This window comes from Misgurnus anguillicaudatus, chromosome 23 (genome assembly GCF_027580225.2).
Source record: "Misgurnus anguillicaudatus chromosome 23, ASM2758022v2, whole genome shotgun sequence".
NCBI lineage: Eukaryota > Metazoa > Chordata > Actinopteri > Cypriniformes > Cobitidae > Misgurnus > Misgurnus anguillicaudatus.
Window position 1 is genome coordinate 10,278,859 of NC_073359.2, and position 20,753 is coordinate 10,299,611.

Consider the following 20,753-nt stretch of genomic DNA (forward strand, 5'->3'; position numbering starts at 1 on the left):
TGCTTTCCGATACACTCAGGAAACACTTAATATTCCTACATTTTTATTCCTTATTGTTATCTTTATTGTTATTATTTACAATGCCAAAAATACAAACCGCCAAAAAATAAATTCTTCTGCAAAAAGTCCAGGGAGTGTTTAAAGTAACAACCACTTTTATATCTCCTTTTTATACTCACTAATGGTAAACCACTATGTATTAAGAAACTTTCTCTACGTTGGCATTTTTATTTCTGCTCTACTTTACTTTTGAATCTTGACTCTTGTAAGATAAATTCCTAGCAATATTTCAAATGGTATTACTGTGAATAAAAGTGTCTGTTGAATAATAAAATGAAAGTTATTCTGAAATAAAAAAACAGCTCAGTCAGTAGTGTCCACTGGAACCTTCATGGCTACAGCACTGTTCAAAAACTAAAGCTCTTAGCAAGAGAAGAAAGCTGGTCACACAGAGAATGATAATCATATACAACCACCAATGACTCGACTCACAGGCAAGCCCACGAGCCATCCTCTAGATCAGTGGTCTCAAACTCCCGGCCCGCGGGCCATTTGTGGCCCGCCCTCCCCCTCTCTGCGGCCCGCGTCACCCTTCAACAATATAACGTAATCTGGCCCGCAGAAAGATTTTTATTTAAATTCGTTTTTTATTTAAACGTTTAAGGGTCCGGTCACATGTCGCGTCTAACAACGCGAGTTAAAACGAGTCGAGGCGTTTCTTAAAGTTTGTTTACTTTTCAAAGTGCTTGCTTGGGAGCGGAGGTTGCGCAGCGTGGGGTCGCGTCATTCGTTGCTACGCAGCCACGAGCGCGCGCTCCGTGATGGCGAGGGTAACGGAATGCGTGATCGGATTTTAATTCCTCTCGCGTCAATCATATCATTGTCACAATGCGATCAGTTCATCTGATCGCGACTTTGTAGTGTTTGTCCAGAGAAGATTTGTTACTTCCGGGTGGATACTCTGTTACTCAGAGAAGAGCTGCTGTGGGGTTATTACCGTAGTTCACATCAAGTCACAGCTTCTAATGGAGAAACCGCAGTGAGATGTAGTGCAACAGTTTAATATTAAACTACGGATGAGAAAATGACCCATCAAAGTGCCCAGGTTAGGAAAAGAGGAAAGATGAGGAGAAATTACAGAGGATACAAGTACTTCTATATGAAATATATATGAAGTATAATACATTATTATCTTGCTTGCTTATACATAGAGCAGTATTATTTATTTTTACTGTCCAAGCTTATGTAACATTGACTACCCATCCAAATGTTTTAGGATCACTTTCACTTATTAATATTTTTCTAAATATAATAGCAAATTCATTAAAACGGTGGAATAACAAAAAGGAACATAATAAAGTCAATACTATGACTGAAAACAGTCAAAAACAAATAAAAACAGAAACACTTACTGTTGGTACATTTTTTATAATAGTTTATAAATGTATAGGAATTAAATTTGTTAGTTTTAATAGGCCTTAGTTAATAATTCAAAGCCTAATAAGGTTAAAAAAATTACTTACTTTTATAAAATAATGTATATTAAAAAATAAAAAACACTGTTTATATATTTTCAAGTATTATTATACATAAAAAAATATTTTAAAGAAATATTGTACTTTTTTGAACGTTAAAATAGCTCTGCGGCCCTCTGATGAAATGTCAGTCTCAGAAATGGCCCCAAGCCAGTTTGAGTTTGAGACCCCTGCTCTAGATGAACAGGGACTGAAGCTCGTGCCCTAGCCCAGCCGGGGTCAACTCCAGAGGGACACTGGGTGTGTCTAGGCTCCCAGCTGTCCAGTCTCTTAATGTTAGAAAAGAGAGAGTGGCTTAAGGGGTTAATCCCACTCCCAAGGCATTGTAGGCTGCATGTGTAACTCTGTACAGCAGAAATGCCACAGTTAAACATCTGACAGCTTTCTTGATTCTCCAGGGTCAGACCTGGCAGATAAAACCGGACAAGAACCAGATCGAGATCTCGACACTAAGGCCCATTTTTCAGTTTTACCCCTACACTTTTCCCCTACACTCAGTTCAGCGCGTTCACGTGAAGGGCTAGAGATGTCCCAATGCTCTTTTAATTGGAGGGGTATAGAAAGGGCCAAATAGCCCTTTAAACAAAGATTTTTCAGGACCACACTTGCTCATGTGAGTATAATTCTAGTTTTTTTCACATTAATTAAGTTTTTAATGACAAGTAATTTTTTGTTTTATGTTACATTCAATCTTGTGATCATATTGACAGTCATGTAATTAAAGGTGCAGTGTGTAATTTTTAGAAGGATCTCTTGACAGAAATGCAAAATAATATACAAAACTAAATTATCAGGGGTGTACACAAAGACCTTGCATAATGAACCGTTATGCGTTTATTGCCTTAGCATGAGAAGTTTTATCTACATACACAGAGGGTCCCCTTACATGGAAGCCGCCATTTTGTTCAGCCATGTTTCTACAGAAGCCCTTAACGGACAAACTTTTTTACTAAGTTGTCTTCAACGATGACATGTTTGTCCGGTGACGGCTACCGTAGCTTCTCTGTGTGTTTCAAAAGCAAGAGGTGAGCAGTGGACTGAGCCGTCGGCTGCAATTCACAACCTCACCACTAGATGCCGCTAAAATTTACACACTGCACCTTTAAAAGAAATGATTGCAACAAAAAAAAACGCAAAAGTTTACCAACATATCCCACGTTACTAATTGCACAATAGTAGGGGTGCACGGGGCAAAAACTAACGCGGGTTAGTTGTAACACGGACTGTTTACATTGTTGCACAAGGGTGAACGTTTTGTTTTTCCAGTGTTTTTTTTCACACCACCAAAAGACGATCTCCCACAAATTATTGGAAATGTATAATGGTTGTCCAGAGAGTTATTGATGAACGAGTATTTTGGTGGCATGTAAGTAAATTTTTTGGTGGCCTTGAAAATATTTTGACCCAGCGGGGTTAATTGTAACGCTGTGTTACAACTAACCCCTCAGCAATTACGATACGAAAACCGCTAACCTTAGCGTAATTCTTGCCGTTGTTTTAAATAGGCTACACACAAATAATTGCTGCCTCCCAACAAAATAAATGTGCATGTCTTATCAAACATTGTGACTTGTTCATATCTTTAATATTGATTGAATAAGGTCATGTCAAAGAATGAAATCATTATGAAATGAATGGCTAAAATCAGAATTTGATGCTCATTATCTCAGAATTTGATTTTGAAACTGTAGTATGGTTATTACAGACTGGGTCACATATTTAAAAAAATGTTTTGTCATAAATGTGCTGCTTTTTCTCACATATTTGTATCCATTTATAATTGAACTATTGTTAGAAAAGGGCTGGATGAATGAATACAGTGGATACCTGTCTATTATAGACAGATATATAAACAATATCCACTTCAAGTATATAGACAAAACAGTATTGAAATATTTGCCTGCAAACTTAATTTTTAGCAATTGTTACAACTAACCCCCTGCTTGTTACAATTAACCCCACCTATTGGGGAAAGTTTTAACGTTTGCACTTCTGTCACGTTTTTGGTGTAATTGTCCAAGAATGGTAACTACTAGAAACAAACTTCAAATTTTCATTTGTAGCAGAGATGTGTGTGTTGCTTGTGTAAAAATATAATCAAACTCAAATGTTTTTTGAATGATTAAGCAAAAACAAAAAAGCAACATAGACAAACCTCCGGAGCGCAATCGTGTCCGAGATCCCTCTGACTAAACGCGTCCCTGTTCCCCCGTCTGATCGCGTCCTGGTTCCCCCGGTCTGCTCCCGTTTCGGAGGTGGCCCAGCGAGAAAAACTACTTTTTAAACCGGAATGTGAAAAGACGGAGAGGATCTGAATCGCTAACAGAGGGGTGTGTGGTGTGCTGCTTTTAGGCTTCCCGGATCACTTTTTAGGCTGTAACTAAACTTATATGAGGCGCCATCTGTTAAGTTTGTGATAAAAATTGCATCTACTTTGACGTAGGATGTATAAGGTCATATGATGGGGTAGTAGTGATGTCCCATTTCTTATGTTTAACCATTCCCCTTTTCACTCTGTTTCAAGGGGCAAGGAGTAGGCATTGGGGTACAACATAAAAAATGGAACTGAGCTCAAACCTCACTTATTTCAAACGTGTTTTAGATTTAGTGTGGATTTAAGTGTGGATTTGTGACGCATTTATATTAACATATTGATCCAGTGCTCAAAATAGATAAACGGAGACAAACATTAAAACCAAAACAAGAAAAAACGAAAAAAGCTTCATCCTGGCCTGGGTTCTAAACGAATAAACAGTAGCTAATTTCAAGAGCACAGCTCAGCCCAGGAGGATGTGAAATGGCTCCCGTTATTTTTATAAGAAACACAACATTTACTTTACCTGTTATTGGAAGGGCTGGCAGTCGATTACTCCCATCTGAAAGCAATTAGGGCGCCCAAGCGGCTGGTGTGAGAAATATGGCTTTCAAGGGAAAATCTTGGCTCTTTTTCATTTAAAGGTTTTACTCAGGCCCTCAGGGTGAGCAGAGGTTGGTAAGGGGCGGACGTCAGCAAGAGATGTCTGGGCTTATGCAATTACTATTAATGAGTGAACCACGTTTACTGGCTTATCAGAGGATAATTTCAGTTGCATATCACTTCATTCTGCAAACTCAATCTCAGTTCATGGTGATATAAACCCATGTTTGAGAGCTTGAAGAAGCCAAAATCTGGAGTGTTTGGAGCATGTGGGGTTTTAATGACATCATGCTTCAATAAGCAAATAAAATAATTGTAAAATAAGGTAGAAAAGTCACAAGACAAGGTTTGTTTTAAACTGAACTGTTACGTCTTTATGTGATCTCTAAATACAGGACTTCTTGAGACACACCTTGTAGTCTCTAGTGGATGGAGCTTTTGTACATTTATTTACTCACCATTACCCTCAATTTTATAGCCAAATTAGAACAAATTAGAAAAAAAAATTCGGCACAGACAAGCCTTTTTCGTTGAAATAATGTGCACTGATGTTGCTGCATTCACAGAATATGTATTATATATATATATATATATATATATATATATATATATATATATATATATATATATATATATATATATATATATATATATATATATATATATATATATATATATATATAGAATATATAAGCTGTGTCTGAAACCGCTCCCTCGTTCACTCATTCACTATTCCCTATTTAGCAAATGACAATTGAGTCCACTATATGGGGAAGAAGGAAACGAAAATGAGTGAGCGATTTCGGACACTGACGTAAATACCATGCGTTGGAGAGCTGTCGCAGAGATTCGTCATAAACCCTTACACCTGTGAGGCTTTATTGATTGTACTGTGAAACGGTAAAGTTTACTTTCTTATTGTTTGTCACATCATTTGTCATATTTATTGTAATAGTTAATAATAAAGAGAACAAAACAACGGCTTATCATATTTATTTACTGTTGTTTATTTATTAATTAATAAAAATGTGTATTACATTTTTTAAGTAAAATATATCACAATTATTTTGAATTTGTTTATTTTTGAAATATAACTGGCAACAAGAATTAAAATTTTTTGTATAAACGTAAATCTTTGGTGTTTACTGTCAGTATCCTTTAGCTGATTCCACTTATGCATTCGTCTCCCGTTGCATCATGGGAAATATAAGTGAGCGAGTGTACACGAATGTACCCTCAGAATCAAGGTGCACTGTGGGTAAAAAGTAGTGAACGGATGTAGGGAATGGACTTGTTCACTTAGGTTTCGGACACCACTACAAAATGCCCGACACCCGATACAGTGCACTATTTAATGGATAGGGAGCGGTTTCCGACACAGCTATAGATTTTACTGTAGGTATACTTGTCAAATATTGAACTTATTTAAACTCTTAACTCATTTAACTTTAACTTGTGCTGTTCCCTTATTTTCTAGCTTCAGTACTACCTTCATACATTGTGCTAATTGTTGGGTCTTAAAGGGACACTCCACTTTTGATATTACGCAGTGCCCGAAAATAGTCCCCTGCTATTGAAAGTTACCAAGGGGACTATTTTCGGCTGCTGCGTAATATCATTGCGCCTGCTGCAGCCACGTTACAGCAGCAAAGTCGTTGATTATTACGCCAGAATGAGAGTATAGTCCTAGCCATATCTGCCTAGAAAATCACAACTTTTAATTTTCTGTCAGTCTTAGTACACGATTTAAATACAGAAGAGTCAAGTTTTAAATAGGAAAAATATTAAAACTCTTTGGTTATTTTTTAGCGTGATGCTAATGTTCAAATCAGATTCTGCTAAGCTATGCTAAAAGTGGTACTGCCAGACCCGGAGATCGGCTGAATGGATTCCAAAACGGTAAAAATCAAATGTTTAACTCTAGGGGAGCTGGAAAATGAGCTTATTTTCAGAATGCTACATGTTAGTGACTTAAATGTAAGGGTCCGCTGTATACAGAAAAGTACAAAAATATAATATTTTGGTATTATTTAGCATTTACAAGGCGGCAGACAAAATTTACAAGGCAGCAGACAGAACTCAGTTACAAAAGCAACACTTAGTTGTTTATGTTGGATTTAGAGGTGCCACGAGTGAGGTTTATTGTAGACATGTGGTTTGTAAAGGGTAAATGTTTTATGAAAGGAAAAAGGACATTCGGGTGAAATGTATTTAGTAACAGTAGAGACAGTATGGGTGCACTTTGCTATGTAAAGTAAATATGACATATGCAAGAAGGTCTTACCTGTGAACATCTTCTGTGGATGTCACACCAGCCCAACACACGGTCATTCTGAAGGAAATAAAAAACATACAAATAAAACATTAAATACATTCAAAAATTAAATGAATTACCCTGAACACCAAGGTACCACTCTGAAGGGACTTTATTTTTGTTTAAGACAAAACACTGGCTATGTTTACATGCACAAAATTTTGTCAATTCGACAGAATTTAATACGATTGAAGGTTACGACGATACAGTTTACATGCACCCTAAACATTGCAATCCGATTAAAATGTTCGCTTACATGTACATTAAATAGAATCCGAACCGAACGTATGCGCAAGCGCACAGCCAGGGTTGCCAGATTCGCGTATCAGAACCATCCCAAATGGACATTCAAAACTAGCTCAAAAGCATCCCAATGACTATTCACAGCCCAAATACCAATAACTAATGAACGAAATACTTTAATCTTCAGCCCGCAGAAAATAAACAACTGGTGGAAACAGTTAAACAGTAGCTCAAATCTAAACTAAAAAAAGCAGAGGACTTGGCAACGCCTCGCTGCGGACAGCATCTCTCGTCGAGTTCAGGCTTTATCTCTGGATTAAAGTCAAAGCGGAGTTGGAGAAAGTTGTTCTTAAGATGTTTTCAGATATAGCTGATGAAAACACCCTTTTCAAAAGTCACAACGCTATTTTATTGCTTTAAGTAACCTAATGTTTTAATAGTACACATAAACGCAATAATAATGTGCGATGCCACTTCCTTGCTATTGTTTCTGTGACGAGAATCATGTGATATAAGAGTTTAATATAAGACGTGAACTTGAGCACAAATGTTAGGTATTTTTGCATCCGACTGAGAAAATACTACAATTCATGCGTTTACATGCGTACTTTTCTCCTGCGGATCGGATCACAGATCGGAGTACACCACCCCCTTCAATACGATCCAAATTTGCATCTGATCGTTCCTCAGTCGTATTGATTAAGGTGTTTACATGAAGGCTTTTCAATAGGATTGAGCCATCAATACGATTACAAACGGATTATTTGGTTGCATGTAAACGTACCTATTGGTATGAAATATTTTAGTGGCTGTTAAAATGTTATGTTAATATTGAGATAAAATAGACAGTGGAGTAATGCATTCAACATGAAAGTAGTACCAGTCAAGATGACTTGCAGTACTGAGGTCAGTAGTTAAAGGAGGAGGAGTCTGTTGACACATTTGAATAAAAACCTGTTTAATATTAAGTGTTAATTGGAAGTTGGAACTTATGAAATACCGGTAATTTGGATCTGTCTTAATAAAATTCTCAGGAGATGCTTAGGACAAAATCCCTCAAAACAAAAGGTCAAGACTTTCTCAATTTTTGGTCATGACGAAGAATCACTTTCAAAAACCCTTGCAACTACTACTGAAATGAATGAATTATAAACTAATTTTGCTTTAGGACACATATTTTATATTGGACATCACCTGGCGACCAATCTAAATTATTAATTATCATCAAACTTGCTCTTAAAGGAATATTCCATTTTCTTAAAAGAAAAATCCAGATAATTAACTTACCACCATGTCATCCAAAATGTTGATGTCTTTCTTTGTTCAGTCGAGAAGAAATTATGTTTTTTGAGGAAAACATTGCAGGATTTTTCTCATTTTAATGGACTTCAATAGACACCAACAATTAATACTTAACACTTAACAGTTCTTTTCAAAGGACTCTAAACGATCCCAAACGAGGCACAAGGGTCCCATCTAGCGAAACGATTGTCATTTTTGACAAGAAAAAAATGCTCTTTTAAACCACAACTTTTCGTCCGGTCCAGCGTGACCTAACGTAAATGCGTAGTGACGTAGGGAGATCACGTGTTACATATATAAAACGCACATTTGCGAACCATTGTAAATAATAAACTGACACAAAGACATTAATTAGTATCAGTTGACATACAACAATGTAGGAACGGTCCTCTTTCAACACACTTGTAAACACAGAGGCGGAGTTTCGCGTTCGTCCTCTGTGACCTCTTGACGTCATGATGTATTGCGTGGGGTCGTGCTGGCGCATCACGACCGGATCTGGACGAGAAGTTGTGGTTTAAAAGTGCATATTTTTTATTTTTCTTGTCAAAAATGACAATCGCTTTGCTAGACAAGACCCTTATGCCTTGTTTGGGATCGTTGATAGTCCTTTGAAACTCCGTTGAAAAAAACTGTTAAGTGTTGAGTTAAGTATTAAATGTTGGGCTCTATTAAAGTCCATTAAAATGAGAAAAATCCTGCAATGTTTTCCTCAAAAAAATAATTTCTTCTCGACTGAACAAAGAAAGACATCAACATTTTGGATGACATGGTGGTGAGTAAATTATCTGGATTTTTCTTTTAAGAAAATTGACTATTCCTTTAAACACCTGCACAATTGTGGTCATCACTCCTAATTATCTTTAACATTTCTACATTCATTCCAAATCATCCGGAAATAAAATAAAGATCCATATGCATCATATAAGAGTTCATGTGTGTTAAGTGTCTGTTAAAATTACTAGTTACGTACTGTATATTTGTCATGATGCCGTCAGTGGCATTTAAAGTCAACATTTTTCCAGTCTGGGGCGACGTGGGCGAGAATGAATCATGTATAAAGACGTAAACACACCGTAACCACAGCCTATGTGGCTATGAGCACTTAATGTGGCTAATGAGTGATGGTGATGAGTGTCTGTGTTTAGACATCTGTCATATTTTTTATTAACTGACATTAGACATCACAAATACAAAACAATATTACTCTTGTAAACTCATGACAAAATTGTTTTAAGTGCTCAACAGACGAATGCCACACTAAGAGGTCTGACCAGGCTTTTGTAAAGTTTCAATTAGGACCTCAGGGACATAGAGAGCTCATTGTGTGTCATCAAGTCTCCAAAGGAATGCTGGAGCGTAACATCATCTCAGGAGATCACATCAAACCTAAATCCTTCTTGATGAGGTTCCCAGACAAATGCTTTTACTCCACACCCTTAAACTAAACCAAAACACTTACAGGTTTATGTGACAAACTTTAATGAGGAAATTAAAACTCTCACTGTTTTTCTTCAAAGACAAACAAACACAAGTAAAAAAAGGCTTTTGAAGCCTTGTCATCTTAGTCGAGAAAAGAGCTTTTGTTATCCCATAATGAAAGCTTTAGACAATGGAAATCATCTTAATCCTTTCATTTATCTACTAAAATAAATAAAGCATCTCAGTGTAGACTAGGCAACCTATACCGTACATCACTGTGTGAAAACAGTAATATATATTAAATAATCACAAATAATCATTAGTGTGGTTCAGAAACTCTCACATGTTTGCTTGGACCATTAAGAAGTAACTATTTAACAGAGTTAAACTTCAGTTCAAGGGTATGCCTTGTTGCATTTCTTCTGAAGTCCAGCCGAAACTAACATAGCTACCACAGACGTTTCATTGGTCAAGTGATTTTAAACATAGTCAAGTCAAAGTCAGTACTATCGGGGCTTTATCATAGTCTTTACTGATAATTTACTGGTAAATTGCAGTTGGGTGATGTGTGAACAGAACCTTTCTGGTAAATCGGTATTATCTATAATCTGATATTATCTTGATATTTGTTCCCTGGGGTTTGAACACAAAAATTTGCTGCTAACACAATGCTTTACTAATTAAGCTACAGGAACATACAGTACAGCATACAGTTATAATGGTGGTGTTAAAGGGATAGTTCGCCCAAAAATGAAAGTGGGGTCATTAATGACTCACCACCATGTCGTTCCAAACTCGTAAGACCTCCGTTCATCTTCGGAAACACAGTTTAAGATGTTTTATATTTAGTCCGAGATTGTGTTGACCCTCCATTGAAAATCTATGTACGGTATGCTGTCCATGTCCAGAAAGGTACTAAAAACGTCATCAAAGTAGTCAATGTGACATCAGTGGGTCAGTTATAATGTGTTGAAGCATCGAAAATGCATTTTGGTCCAAAAATAACAAAAAATACGACTTATTCAGCATTGTCTTATCTTCGGTATCTGTTGTGAAGTGCATGCGCGAGACTAAAGTCACGTGACTGCAGTGACGCGGATTACGTACGACGCGGCTGACGTGATATCTGGTGCGCCCCGCTGATTTTTTTTTGTGCTCGCGGGCTTCGTTTACAGTCTGAGGGAGACGCACGCTGTAAGTTTGGAAAAAAAACTTTGCAAACATGTCAGCCACGTCACTGCAGTCATGTGACTTTAGTCTCGCACCAAAATGTATTTTCGATGCTTCAACACATTCTAACTGACCCACTGATGTCACAGACTACTTTGATGATGTTTTTATTACCTTCCTTGACATGGATAGTATACCGTACATAGATTTTCAATGAAGGGTCAACAAGCTCTCTGACTAAATATAATACATCTTAAACTGTGTTCCGAAGATGAACGGAGGTCTTACAAGTTTGGAACGACATTATTTTTATTTTTGTGTGAACTATCCTTTTCAAATTATTTTATTTAATAAGATGGGAAACGTCTCGTTTACGTATGTAACAATGAGGAATGGAACAAGATGCTGCGTCATGAAATGACACATTGGGAACACGCCAGCAGCGTGCGCTCATGTGAAATCTTTGTACAACTATTCCAAGTCCTTATAAAAGCACAGAGTGATGATGTCACGAGTGGCAGTGAAACCAGAAGGTATAAAAGGGATGTGTAAGCAAAGCATGCCAGCTTTGAAACGTGAAGCAAGCGCTACATGCACATTGAGTTATGGCAAAGAGATACAGCGTCTTCATGCTTTTCTCAGGGAACCATGGTTACATATGTAACCGAGATGGTACCTTTTAAAGGGGAACATTGGGAGAGCAGATTATTCTTGATCCCAAAGAGCGGCACCCTCCAAAACCCTGCGTGATAATCAGGGCTTCTTGGTGACGGCCTTATGAGCAATAATGACAGTCCTTCGATTGGTCTCATCTGCTTTTGGTGTGGCCTGTGGTTGTTGCTTCGACCACCAAGCTCCCTGAGGGGGGCTGTGCGAGTGTTAACACTCTGTTTTGCTGCTATGGACCCCTGTGAGCCGCAAAGCTTTGCCCACCATACTAGATGTAACGTGGCAATAATCTACAGGTTATGGGCAGTGTCTGGGTTTTTAGCGAGGGGCAACCTTCCAATCTCTCCGATGAAGCCAATACGGAAGTGATTTAAACTGCAATTCGTCGACTGGCCGCTAGAGGCAGGCTCCAAAAGGGAGCCAATTCCCATAGACGTTCATGTTAAAATGGCCAACTTTACAGTAGAAAATAATATGTTTACAGCCTGATACAAAAATTGTTTTTGGTCTGTATAGCTAATTTTGTCCTTCATGACAACTGTAATGCCGAGTTCAGACTGTATGATTTTCAAACTAGTCGAGTCATCTGTCGTTTCACACTGCGTGATTATCTGGGGAAGGGTTCAGTCGCTGCTGTTTCAGACTGCATGATGGATTGGTGACAGGGGTTTTCATACTGCATGACTTTACCGTAAGAAGAATCGCCGATAACTTTTTCCCGGTCCGCAAACTACGTCTCACAACCAAACGCACGCGAGAAGTGACGCGAAGGAAACAACGCGAGCTCACGCGTGCAAGACCGGAGTTCTCACGTGAGACTGGGATTATTATTAAAAATGGTCACCCGCAAGAAGTTTACCATACAAATTGCATGTGCGCTCATTTGCAGCAGAAAGAAGAAGAAATACAAATTATGAAGGAGGAAATGTTTTGAGAGACTCCTCCCCGAACTTCAAGCTGTCCTGTATGTTGCTCTCTCATTGGATGTAGGTCATCGCCGATGTTATTGTCAGTCAAAACACATTTCACACGGCATGATTTTAAATCGCCGACCGGTCCAGATATTTAGCATGCCAAATATCTCACGGGTGTCGGCGACTCGTCGGCGATCCTCTCAGAACGCGTCTTTTATAATTCACACTGTGTGATTGTCACTCGCGTGCACGAGCATCGATTTGCCTGTGATTTCGGGCATTTGTCGGCGATTTCTCAAAACCTGTCGGCGATTTCTCAAAACCTGTCGGCGAGTCAAAATCAGGGCTAAAATCGTGCAGTCTGAACTCGGCATAAGGGAGGTGAATTTTTTTGTACCTCATCCGTTTAAATGATATTAAGCCTCAAAGTTCTGCATAATTAAGGGCGTGGCCACTTGAGTGACGGTTGAACAGCCACTGCTGTCACTAGAGTCGAGCTACGCGGCCGTAATTTCAGCAGCCAGTCACCTCATCTTCACCCACGTCCCACCTTTTTACCCATTTTCGGATATCCGCGAGTGATGTGCGTGATGCGCGGCCAAATGGCAACGGCAGGCACTGCCTACTTTAAGCTTCAAAAACGATCTTCAGAAATAATTAGCCAAGGTTCATCTACCTTGGGATCATCCTATAGCCATTTCTTCTGAATAATAGAAAAACTATATGATGACTGCTAAGCAATTTTAGAAGAAAGCAGCATTTTCCATGACCTAGACACCTGTGCAGGTCTGGGAAGAATGGAGACCCCTGACATTGAGGTTGAACCGGTTTCTTTAAAACCTCTCAACTAAATTACTGTGAGTTTTTGTTTTTCTACTGGCAGGTCTAAATTGAACTTGCCACAGCTTGGGTACAACATCTAAAAGCCCTTATATGACAAGGGAAATAGCGAACAATTCCTCTGAATACCATAGGTTATGCTTAAAATATCCAACACTATCTCACAAGAATTCGTACATATTTTACGAGTTGGCTATTTCGTATCAATTTATACGACCACATGCGTAAGTTTCTGTACAATTTGCCTTGAACCCTGTGAGGTTGGGGTTAGGTGCGGTTGGGATTAATAGCGAATAATATCTCTGAATCCCATAGGTTAGCTTAAAATATCCAACACTATCTCACAAGAATTCGTACATATTTTACGAGTTGGCTAATTCGTATCAATTTATACGACCACATGCGTAAGTTTCTGTACAATTTGCCTTGAACCCTGTGAAGTTGGGGTTAGGTGCGGTTGGGATTAATAGCGAATAATATCTGTGAATCCCATAGGTTAGCTTAAAATATCCAACACTATTTCACAAGAATTCGTACATATTTTATGAGTTGGCTAATTCGTATCATTTCATACGACCACATTCGTAAGTTTCGGTACAATTTGCCTTGACCCCTGTGCGGATGGGGTTAGGTGCGGGGTTAGGTTTTCATGTTGTTTTTTCATGAGAATCGTACGATTTTTTTTCATGAGAATCTTATGGTTTTGCATGATTAACTTCGTATAAATTGATACGAATTAGCCAACTCAAAATATGTATGATTTCTTGTGAGATCAGGTGGAAATATCTCATTCCTCAGGACTACAACAATGTATACATATGTCAATGTTTGTTAAAAATGTTTACTTTCTGAGTAAAAAAGTTTGAACATGAGCCACATGCACTATTACTTCTGTAAACTGTGGACAAACAAATAAGTTTCAGGTAAAACTTTATTGTTTTATTATTACCTATCAGTTTAAGAAAAAAGAACATGGGATTTGTAGGGCCCTAAACTGCTTTTAAAATGTAATAGGACTGTTTGTATGCTATTTATGAAACGTATATTGTTCCTGCAACAGGATATTTGCAACAGAAAACAAATAAAACTGACCACAGCATAAAAAATATTTAATGTATTGAAGGTATCACTCATTGGGATTTTAATTTCCTCTCATAAATTCCTGTCATTCTTGGACCGTTTAAGCAGTTTTTCTTTTTCATGGTCCCACCACTTACCACCAAAACCTCTAGAGAGTTATGCCACATTTCTTACAGTTTAGACTTTCGGAAAATACCTATATATTTTCCCTGTCATGCCATAAACTGCAATAAATGCTTTTTATCATGACGATATTTCCCTGAACTGCCTTAAGCTACCCAACAATTGCCCAGCGTTCCCTTCCAGTATTGTTTAAAAGTTAAAGAGAAACAGATCAGAGCTGATTTCTGTGGTGTGGCCTCTTCCTGTAAACAGTAAAATGGTTAAATAAAGTCATTTTGCTAGACTTTTATAGTATCTGTGACTAACCACCCCTTTTATTTTAACAGATTTCCAGAAGTTCTTGTGGTTTTCAGCATGTACATATACACATCACTATGCACATAATAACTCAAATTAGCTATTTTAGTCTGTTATGAATGGCGAACAAATATAAATATATGATAACTACTCTGCCAGGTACACGTTTTAACAACTGGATGGAGACTACATGTTGCTTTCTTTAGTGCCACCTGTACTAGAAATGTATGAATCAATAGTAAATAAAGATCATGATAAACATTTGTAATCCACAATAGATAAACCAAATTTACAGAACTGTACTCTTCCTTAAGGATCAGTGCTAGGACCACTTCTTTAAAAAAAAAAAAAAACATCATTGGCACCCGTCATACAAGCAAGTGGAAGTTTCTTATTACTGTCAGCGACACCCAGATTTTCTTTCTAGTCAGACAATGCCAACGGAGAGGCATAAATCTCAGCCTGTCTTGAAGACAAACGCCAACTCTTGTCTTTTTGGCCCACTTACAGTGTTATACAATTTCACTATCCAACTAGACACTATAACCATAAAACCAACTAGAAACAAACAAAAACATTGGTGTAGTCTTTGATGACCAGACAGAAAAAGACAGCACAAAAACACGGAATCTTGAGAATAAATAAAACCGAGTTTTTTAATGAAAAAATGGATTTCATAGGGCAATTAGTATACAACATTACTGTACGTTCACACCAGACGTGGTAGAGGCTTCACATTTAGTGTGTTGTCCCAAAATCAATACTAATGTGTTGTTTTAACACATTCTTTCTATGAATGTGTAATCACGTCACTACTAGAGCAAGCTCCTGATTGGTTAACGCGGGGTGAATATACGGCAAAGTTCAGTTTTTTTAACTCTCGCATTTCCCGAGGCAACACTCAATTCGCGGCATACGCCCAGAGCCTTCCGCGCCGTGCCATTTGCGCTTACCGCGCCGCAGGATGCCTATTCGCGTCTTTGCATTGACTTTGCATTGACTTAACCTCTTCGGCTTCTGGTGTGAACACACCATTGGTCCTTGTTATTTCTAGACTGGACTTTTCTAGACTGCAATGCTCCGCTTGCTGGTCTTCCTGCACAGGCAATCGAACTGATTTAAAATGGAGCAGCTTGACTTGTTTTCCAGGAGCCCAAAAGAGCATTTAACACCTCTCTTCATTAAACTCAACTGGTTACCGGTCGCTGCACATATTAAGTCAATATTTTCATACAAAACGACCACTGGTTCTGCATATCTTATCATGCATCGCTTGCAAGCATTTACATCTCATCCTGAACATGCATTCCGCAAATAAATGGTGGCTCTTGTCACCAAATCTCATTCCTGAATTCACCATTTCCCAAACTCTATCCGATCGGCTTCTTCCCTTTTGATATTCAAAAATGGATACAAACGGGTGATTCTCACAGATTCCAGATTTAGAAGGTGTTCAGCATCAGAATGTTTAATAAGTCCTTGAAGCCAATTTTTTTTGCACATATAAGATTAAGGTCTGAACTTACTATAACCATTATACCACATGTTTCTTTACTGTAAATGTTTATAGTATAACATGCACTGAAGCTTTTTATTTTTTAGATTTTTTAATTATAAACATTTCCATGTCAAAGAACCCAAATCCAGTCATGGACACGTTGCGGTAATGAAAATTTTCCCCTTAAATGTGGAAAAAACAACAAAATTGGTTTGTATGATGTCTTTGAAATCATGTGCAAAATAGTACACGAAGAGATGTTTGTAACAGTATGCTTCTTATTTTGATAGCATTTACTTTTTTTATCAAAATGTTTCATGACACTGACCTCATAAGTCTACTTTCGCGAGAATCACCCACACGCATCTCTTTGGAATAAAAAACAATAAAAAGTTCTAATATAATTAGTGAAGAAGCATTTAAAATATGCGTTTACTTATGCACTATTCTGCAATAAATCATCAGTAAACCATGAAAGGGAGATTCCAGCTTTGTTAAGAGAGTCTGACTCAGGCCCTGTCCAAAATGACACACTTCTTGTGGACTCTTGTGGTCATTTTTACATTCGAAGTGTGCTCATCAGTGCCCCCTTTGTTCCCTTGATGCGGGCTTCGACTTCACGCACTTTACCAACCCAGAAGTCCTTGCAAAAGATCAATCAGACGAATCAGACGATGGATGGGAGGAGTTCACTCTGAGGGACTCTGAGGAAGTCCACAAGTCATTGCCATTTAGGACAGGGCCTCGGTCATTCAAAGTGTGTGAAATGAGTGAGAAATGAGTCTCTTCTCAAGTTTCTACAAGTGCTGACATATCTGATAGGTCTTATAATTCAACTCTCTGCCTTTTTCATTTAAAAGATGGTATGCATTGATGATCCAAACTGCAATTTTATCTTTATCATGATATAACATATCATCAGTACAGACAATTACATCTGTACTTATATACAGTACCCTGAAAAAATGTATTCATCCAGGATCACTGTAGAATGTCATGTAAAGTTCATTCATTGGCAACTTTATTTTAAATACTAGTTGATAATGTTTTACTACCGTACTCATCAGAAAGAGTTGATAAGAAATAAAGTTCCCTCTCTTAGGAGACAGTTGGGAGATTTTCTCAACACAAAAAACACTTTTTATGTTTAGACAGAATACAGTACATAAACTTTATTGTAGAAGCACTTATACCACGGTAAAATGAAATGTGCCGAATGTTTATTGCAAAATAACTGTTACCTCAGATTACACATCTGAATGGCATTTTGCCTCCATAACTGTGAAGTTAGGTATACTATGTTTAGTTTTTGATGCTACAGAGTTTTGTATCACAGGTCCCAGAATTGTAGCACAAGCATACATCTGTTACCATGTCTGAAAACAACCACGAGTAGTGTCGTTCATCACTTACTGTACAGTTCACCACACATGACTGCCAAAAAACATTAAACGGGGTGGGGGGGTCTAAAGCTACTTCATGCATTCTGACTTATTAGCACTAAACATAGGCAAATGGAACCCAGGCTTATGGAAACAATGGATATAGTTTGTTTATCTGGGGTAGCAGCGGAGTTGTGCATTTAAAACGTTTAAAGTGTGTTTGTTTAAAGCTGGATTTTGTTGAAATGGGGCAGTCCCAACTAGGTTTGGGCAACGTTTCAAATTTATTGATTCCAATTCCGAATTCGACTCCGCTTATCGATTCCGATTCCTAACAATTCTTGGTTGTGGTTCTAAAGAGGTGAAACTCAATAAAATTTAAGCCTTTATAAAAACTTTTTAGGAGCTGCAAAATTTTAAAAACAAACATGGCTAGGCTTCCCTCAAAATGATTTTTAAATAATTTTCCCTCGTAACATATCACCTGCCTGAATGATGGTGACTCAACAACAGAAAAAGCATGCAGCCCTTTCACTATAAATTTTGTGATCGACCTGTCACACTTCTCAGTTTTTTTCCTGTGTGAGCCTTCCTTTCGAAGCAAGGAAGAAGGAAGTCTCACGAGTAGCATGTGCCGACTACTGTCAGCGGCGATTAATAAAGAGCACTCGGCAAAGTTGGCACTCAGGATGTGCAACGCATCAAACAAGGTGCATTTTTTAATTCGATGCAATGAACCAGCCGCAGATGCTTTGCCATATTGCTGGTGACACCCATCTTGCAACATAATAGTTTGTCACAATAATTACACTTTTCTGATTTTGCAAAATGCAGCCACTCAGGGTTTCCCGCAGCACTTTGCAATTTGTGCGGCCCGCCTAAGCTGGGAAACCCTACCGCCTAGGTCGTCCAAAAAAAGAAAAAAATTTGCTGCACAAAAGGCCATCAAGTGCATCTCGGAGAATAGAGCGGACGCGCTTCACACTGCAAGCGTGCACGCGCGCCACACGGCTGAAATGGTCCGTCATGTGGAGGATAGCCAGCTGATAAAACACGTGTCCGTGAGAACTGTAAGTGGACTTATGTTTTGGGTTAATTTAAGCCTGTTATTGTATTAGTCTATAGTTCTTGCAAATTTAAAGTAAGTAAGCTGGTGATTTTGTTGTTGTTGTACCTGCTAGCTAGGTTGCATGTGCCTGTTGATTCAATATAATTGTTGAGCGCTCTTGCTCACGTTATTTATGTGCATTATGTGCGTTCGCCAGACGTTCTACAAATCTGCTTCAGTTTGTGTTTATTAACACTTTAGTTTCACTTCATCACACAGCTATTCCCGTTAGAGGTATCTGTTAAAAACATTTCATTGATTAATAATCTAGTATGTGTTCATTTTCTGTCGTAGTTTCTTCAAAATTAAGTTTTATTTGAGTGTTGTTAATAAAAACATTTTCATTTTCATCATGACGCGTATGCCGCCCTCGCCCCTTTGATTTATTTAGTTTTGAGCAGATGGTCCGGCGCACTGTGCAGATGATGTGAAAATGATGTGACTGTGCAGTTTGGCATTGTTAAGTGGAGTAAAAATTGTTCTTTAATAACATTAAGGATTCGATTCCTTTTTTAATGGATTTGATTCTAGAATTGGAATTGAAATTCGATTCCCAACCAGGTCATGAGTCGAGGCAGTAAGTAAAACTGCATCAAATTTTTTGTTGCCAATCGTTGCGTAAGTGCATATAATGTCAACGACATAAACATGTAGTATACACTGGCAAGAAAAAGTATGTAAACCCCTAGGAATGAACTGGTTTTCTACAGTGATTTGCCATAAAATGTGATCTGATCCTCATCTAGATCACAACAACAGACAAACACAATGTGCATAAGCTGACAACACACAAATAACTCTAGTTTCTTATCTTTTTCCAAAAATGCCTTCCAGGAAAATGTTCTTCTATAAATATATAAACAAACAAATATGTAAAATGAAAGAACAGACCCTCTGCTTTCAAACAAACAAACAAAATGGGGAAAAAAGTTTCATCCTTTTTCATTTGCTCTCTGCCAAAGCCGAGCCAGTTCCCAAGATGGCTGCCAAACCCGCACCAACTCCAAAGATGGCAGATTCATGGACCCTTATTAAAAATAGTTACCAAAAACTCTGCTTCTGCTTCTATATTAGGTGAAAATATGTTATCGCTTTTATCTACAAGTTGAGAGATGTTACTGTTGTTTATGTATAACCACTATTTTTGGAAACACCCCTGCATCATCCAGGATAACTGCTGAAGTGAATCAGCCAAATCTAGGAGAAGCCTTGAACAGAACGACCACAAGCTATTTAATCGCTGTCAATGTGATCACCCCTTTAAGAAGAACAAAGAAGGAATGTAATTACACCCAGATGAAACTTTGCCTGCATTTGTTTGATCTTTGTCACTCTACACCTCGCAGGTCTGACTGACTGATGTGTGATAACTTGTAGTTTTACTGCAGAAAAACCATTTATGCTGACACTGGATATGCTTTGCCATTCACACCACAAATACTTTTGTCTGGAGCGGTCATAAATTGTACAAGTGCAGTCAAATAAGCTGCTGCAACAAAGGATAAGAGTGAAGGGACAGTGTAAATTATGACTTATTAAACTTTCCCTCACTTTTTATCTATATACATCAGTCAAGCGATGTCTTCACAACATTTCTACACCTGGTATTAAGATGCATATGGTCGAGTGGATCATCATAAATGGACGAGAGAGTCACATTCCCTTTTTAATCCAGTGTCTTAACAGTAAGTTGCTGCCTAATATGTGAAATAAAATTGCTTTATATTGTTAAACACAGTCGATCAACAAACATATGCGCTAAAATAAAATACCATACACGTGTTCTCCACAGCCCAGCCCAACCCAAACTCTCGTGTAAACACATTGCATTTATCTGACTGTTTTGCTTGGGATTTAACACAACGTGCAGATATATTTGCGTCTACTTTTGTTGTACAATGTCAAGTTTATTTTGAAAGTAGCCAAATACTTTTTTTTG

At 38.0% G+C, this 20,753-nt stretch overlaps 1 protein-coding gene across 2 annotated transcripts in view; it reads right to left on the reverse strand.

Annotated features, from left to right (window-relative positions):
* anos1b (anosmin 1b) overlaps positions 1-20,753 on the reverse strand; it is an 89,824-nt gene that overhangs the window by 64,232 nt on the left and 4,839 nt on the right. For both annotated transcript variants that reach the window (XM_055218222.2, XM_073861314.1), the window contains exon 2: positions 6,737-6,784. In XM_055218222.2, coding sequence (XP_055074197.2) covers positions 6,737-6,784 — 48 coding nt within the window. The remainder of the gene's footprint in view (positions 1-6,736; positions 6,785-20,753) is intronic.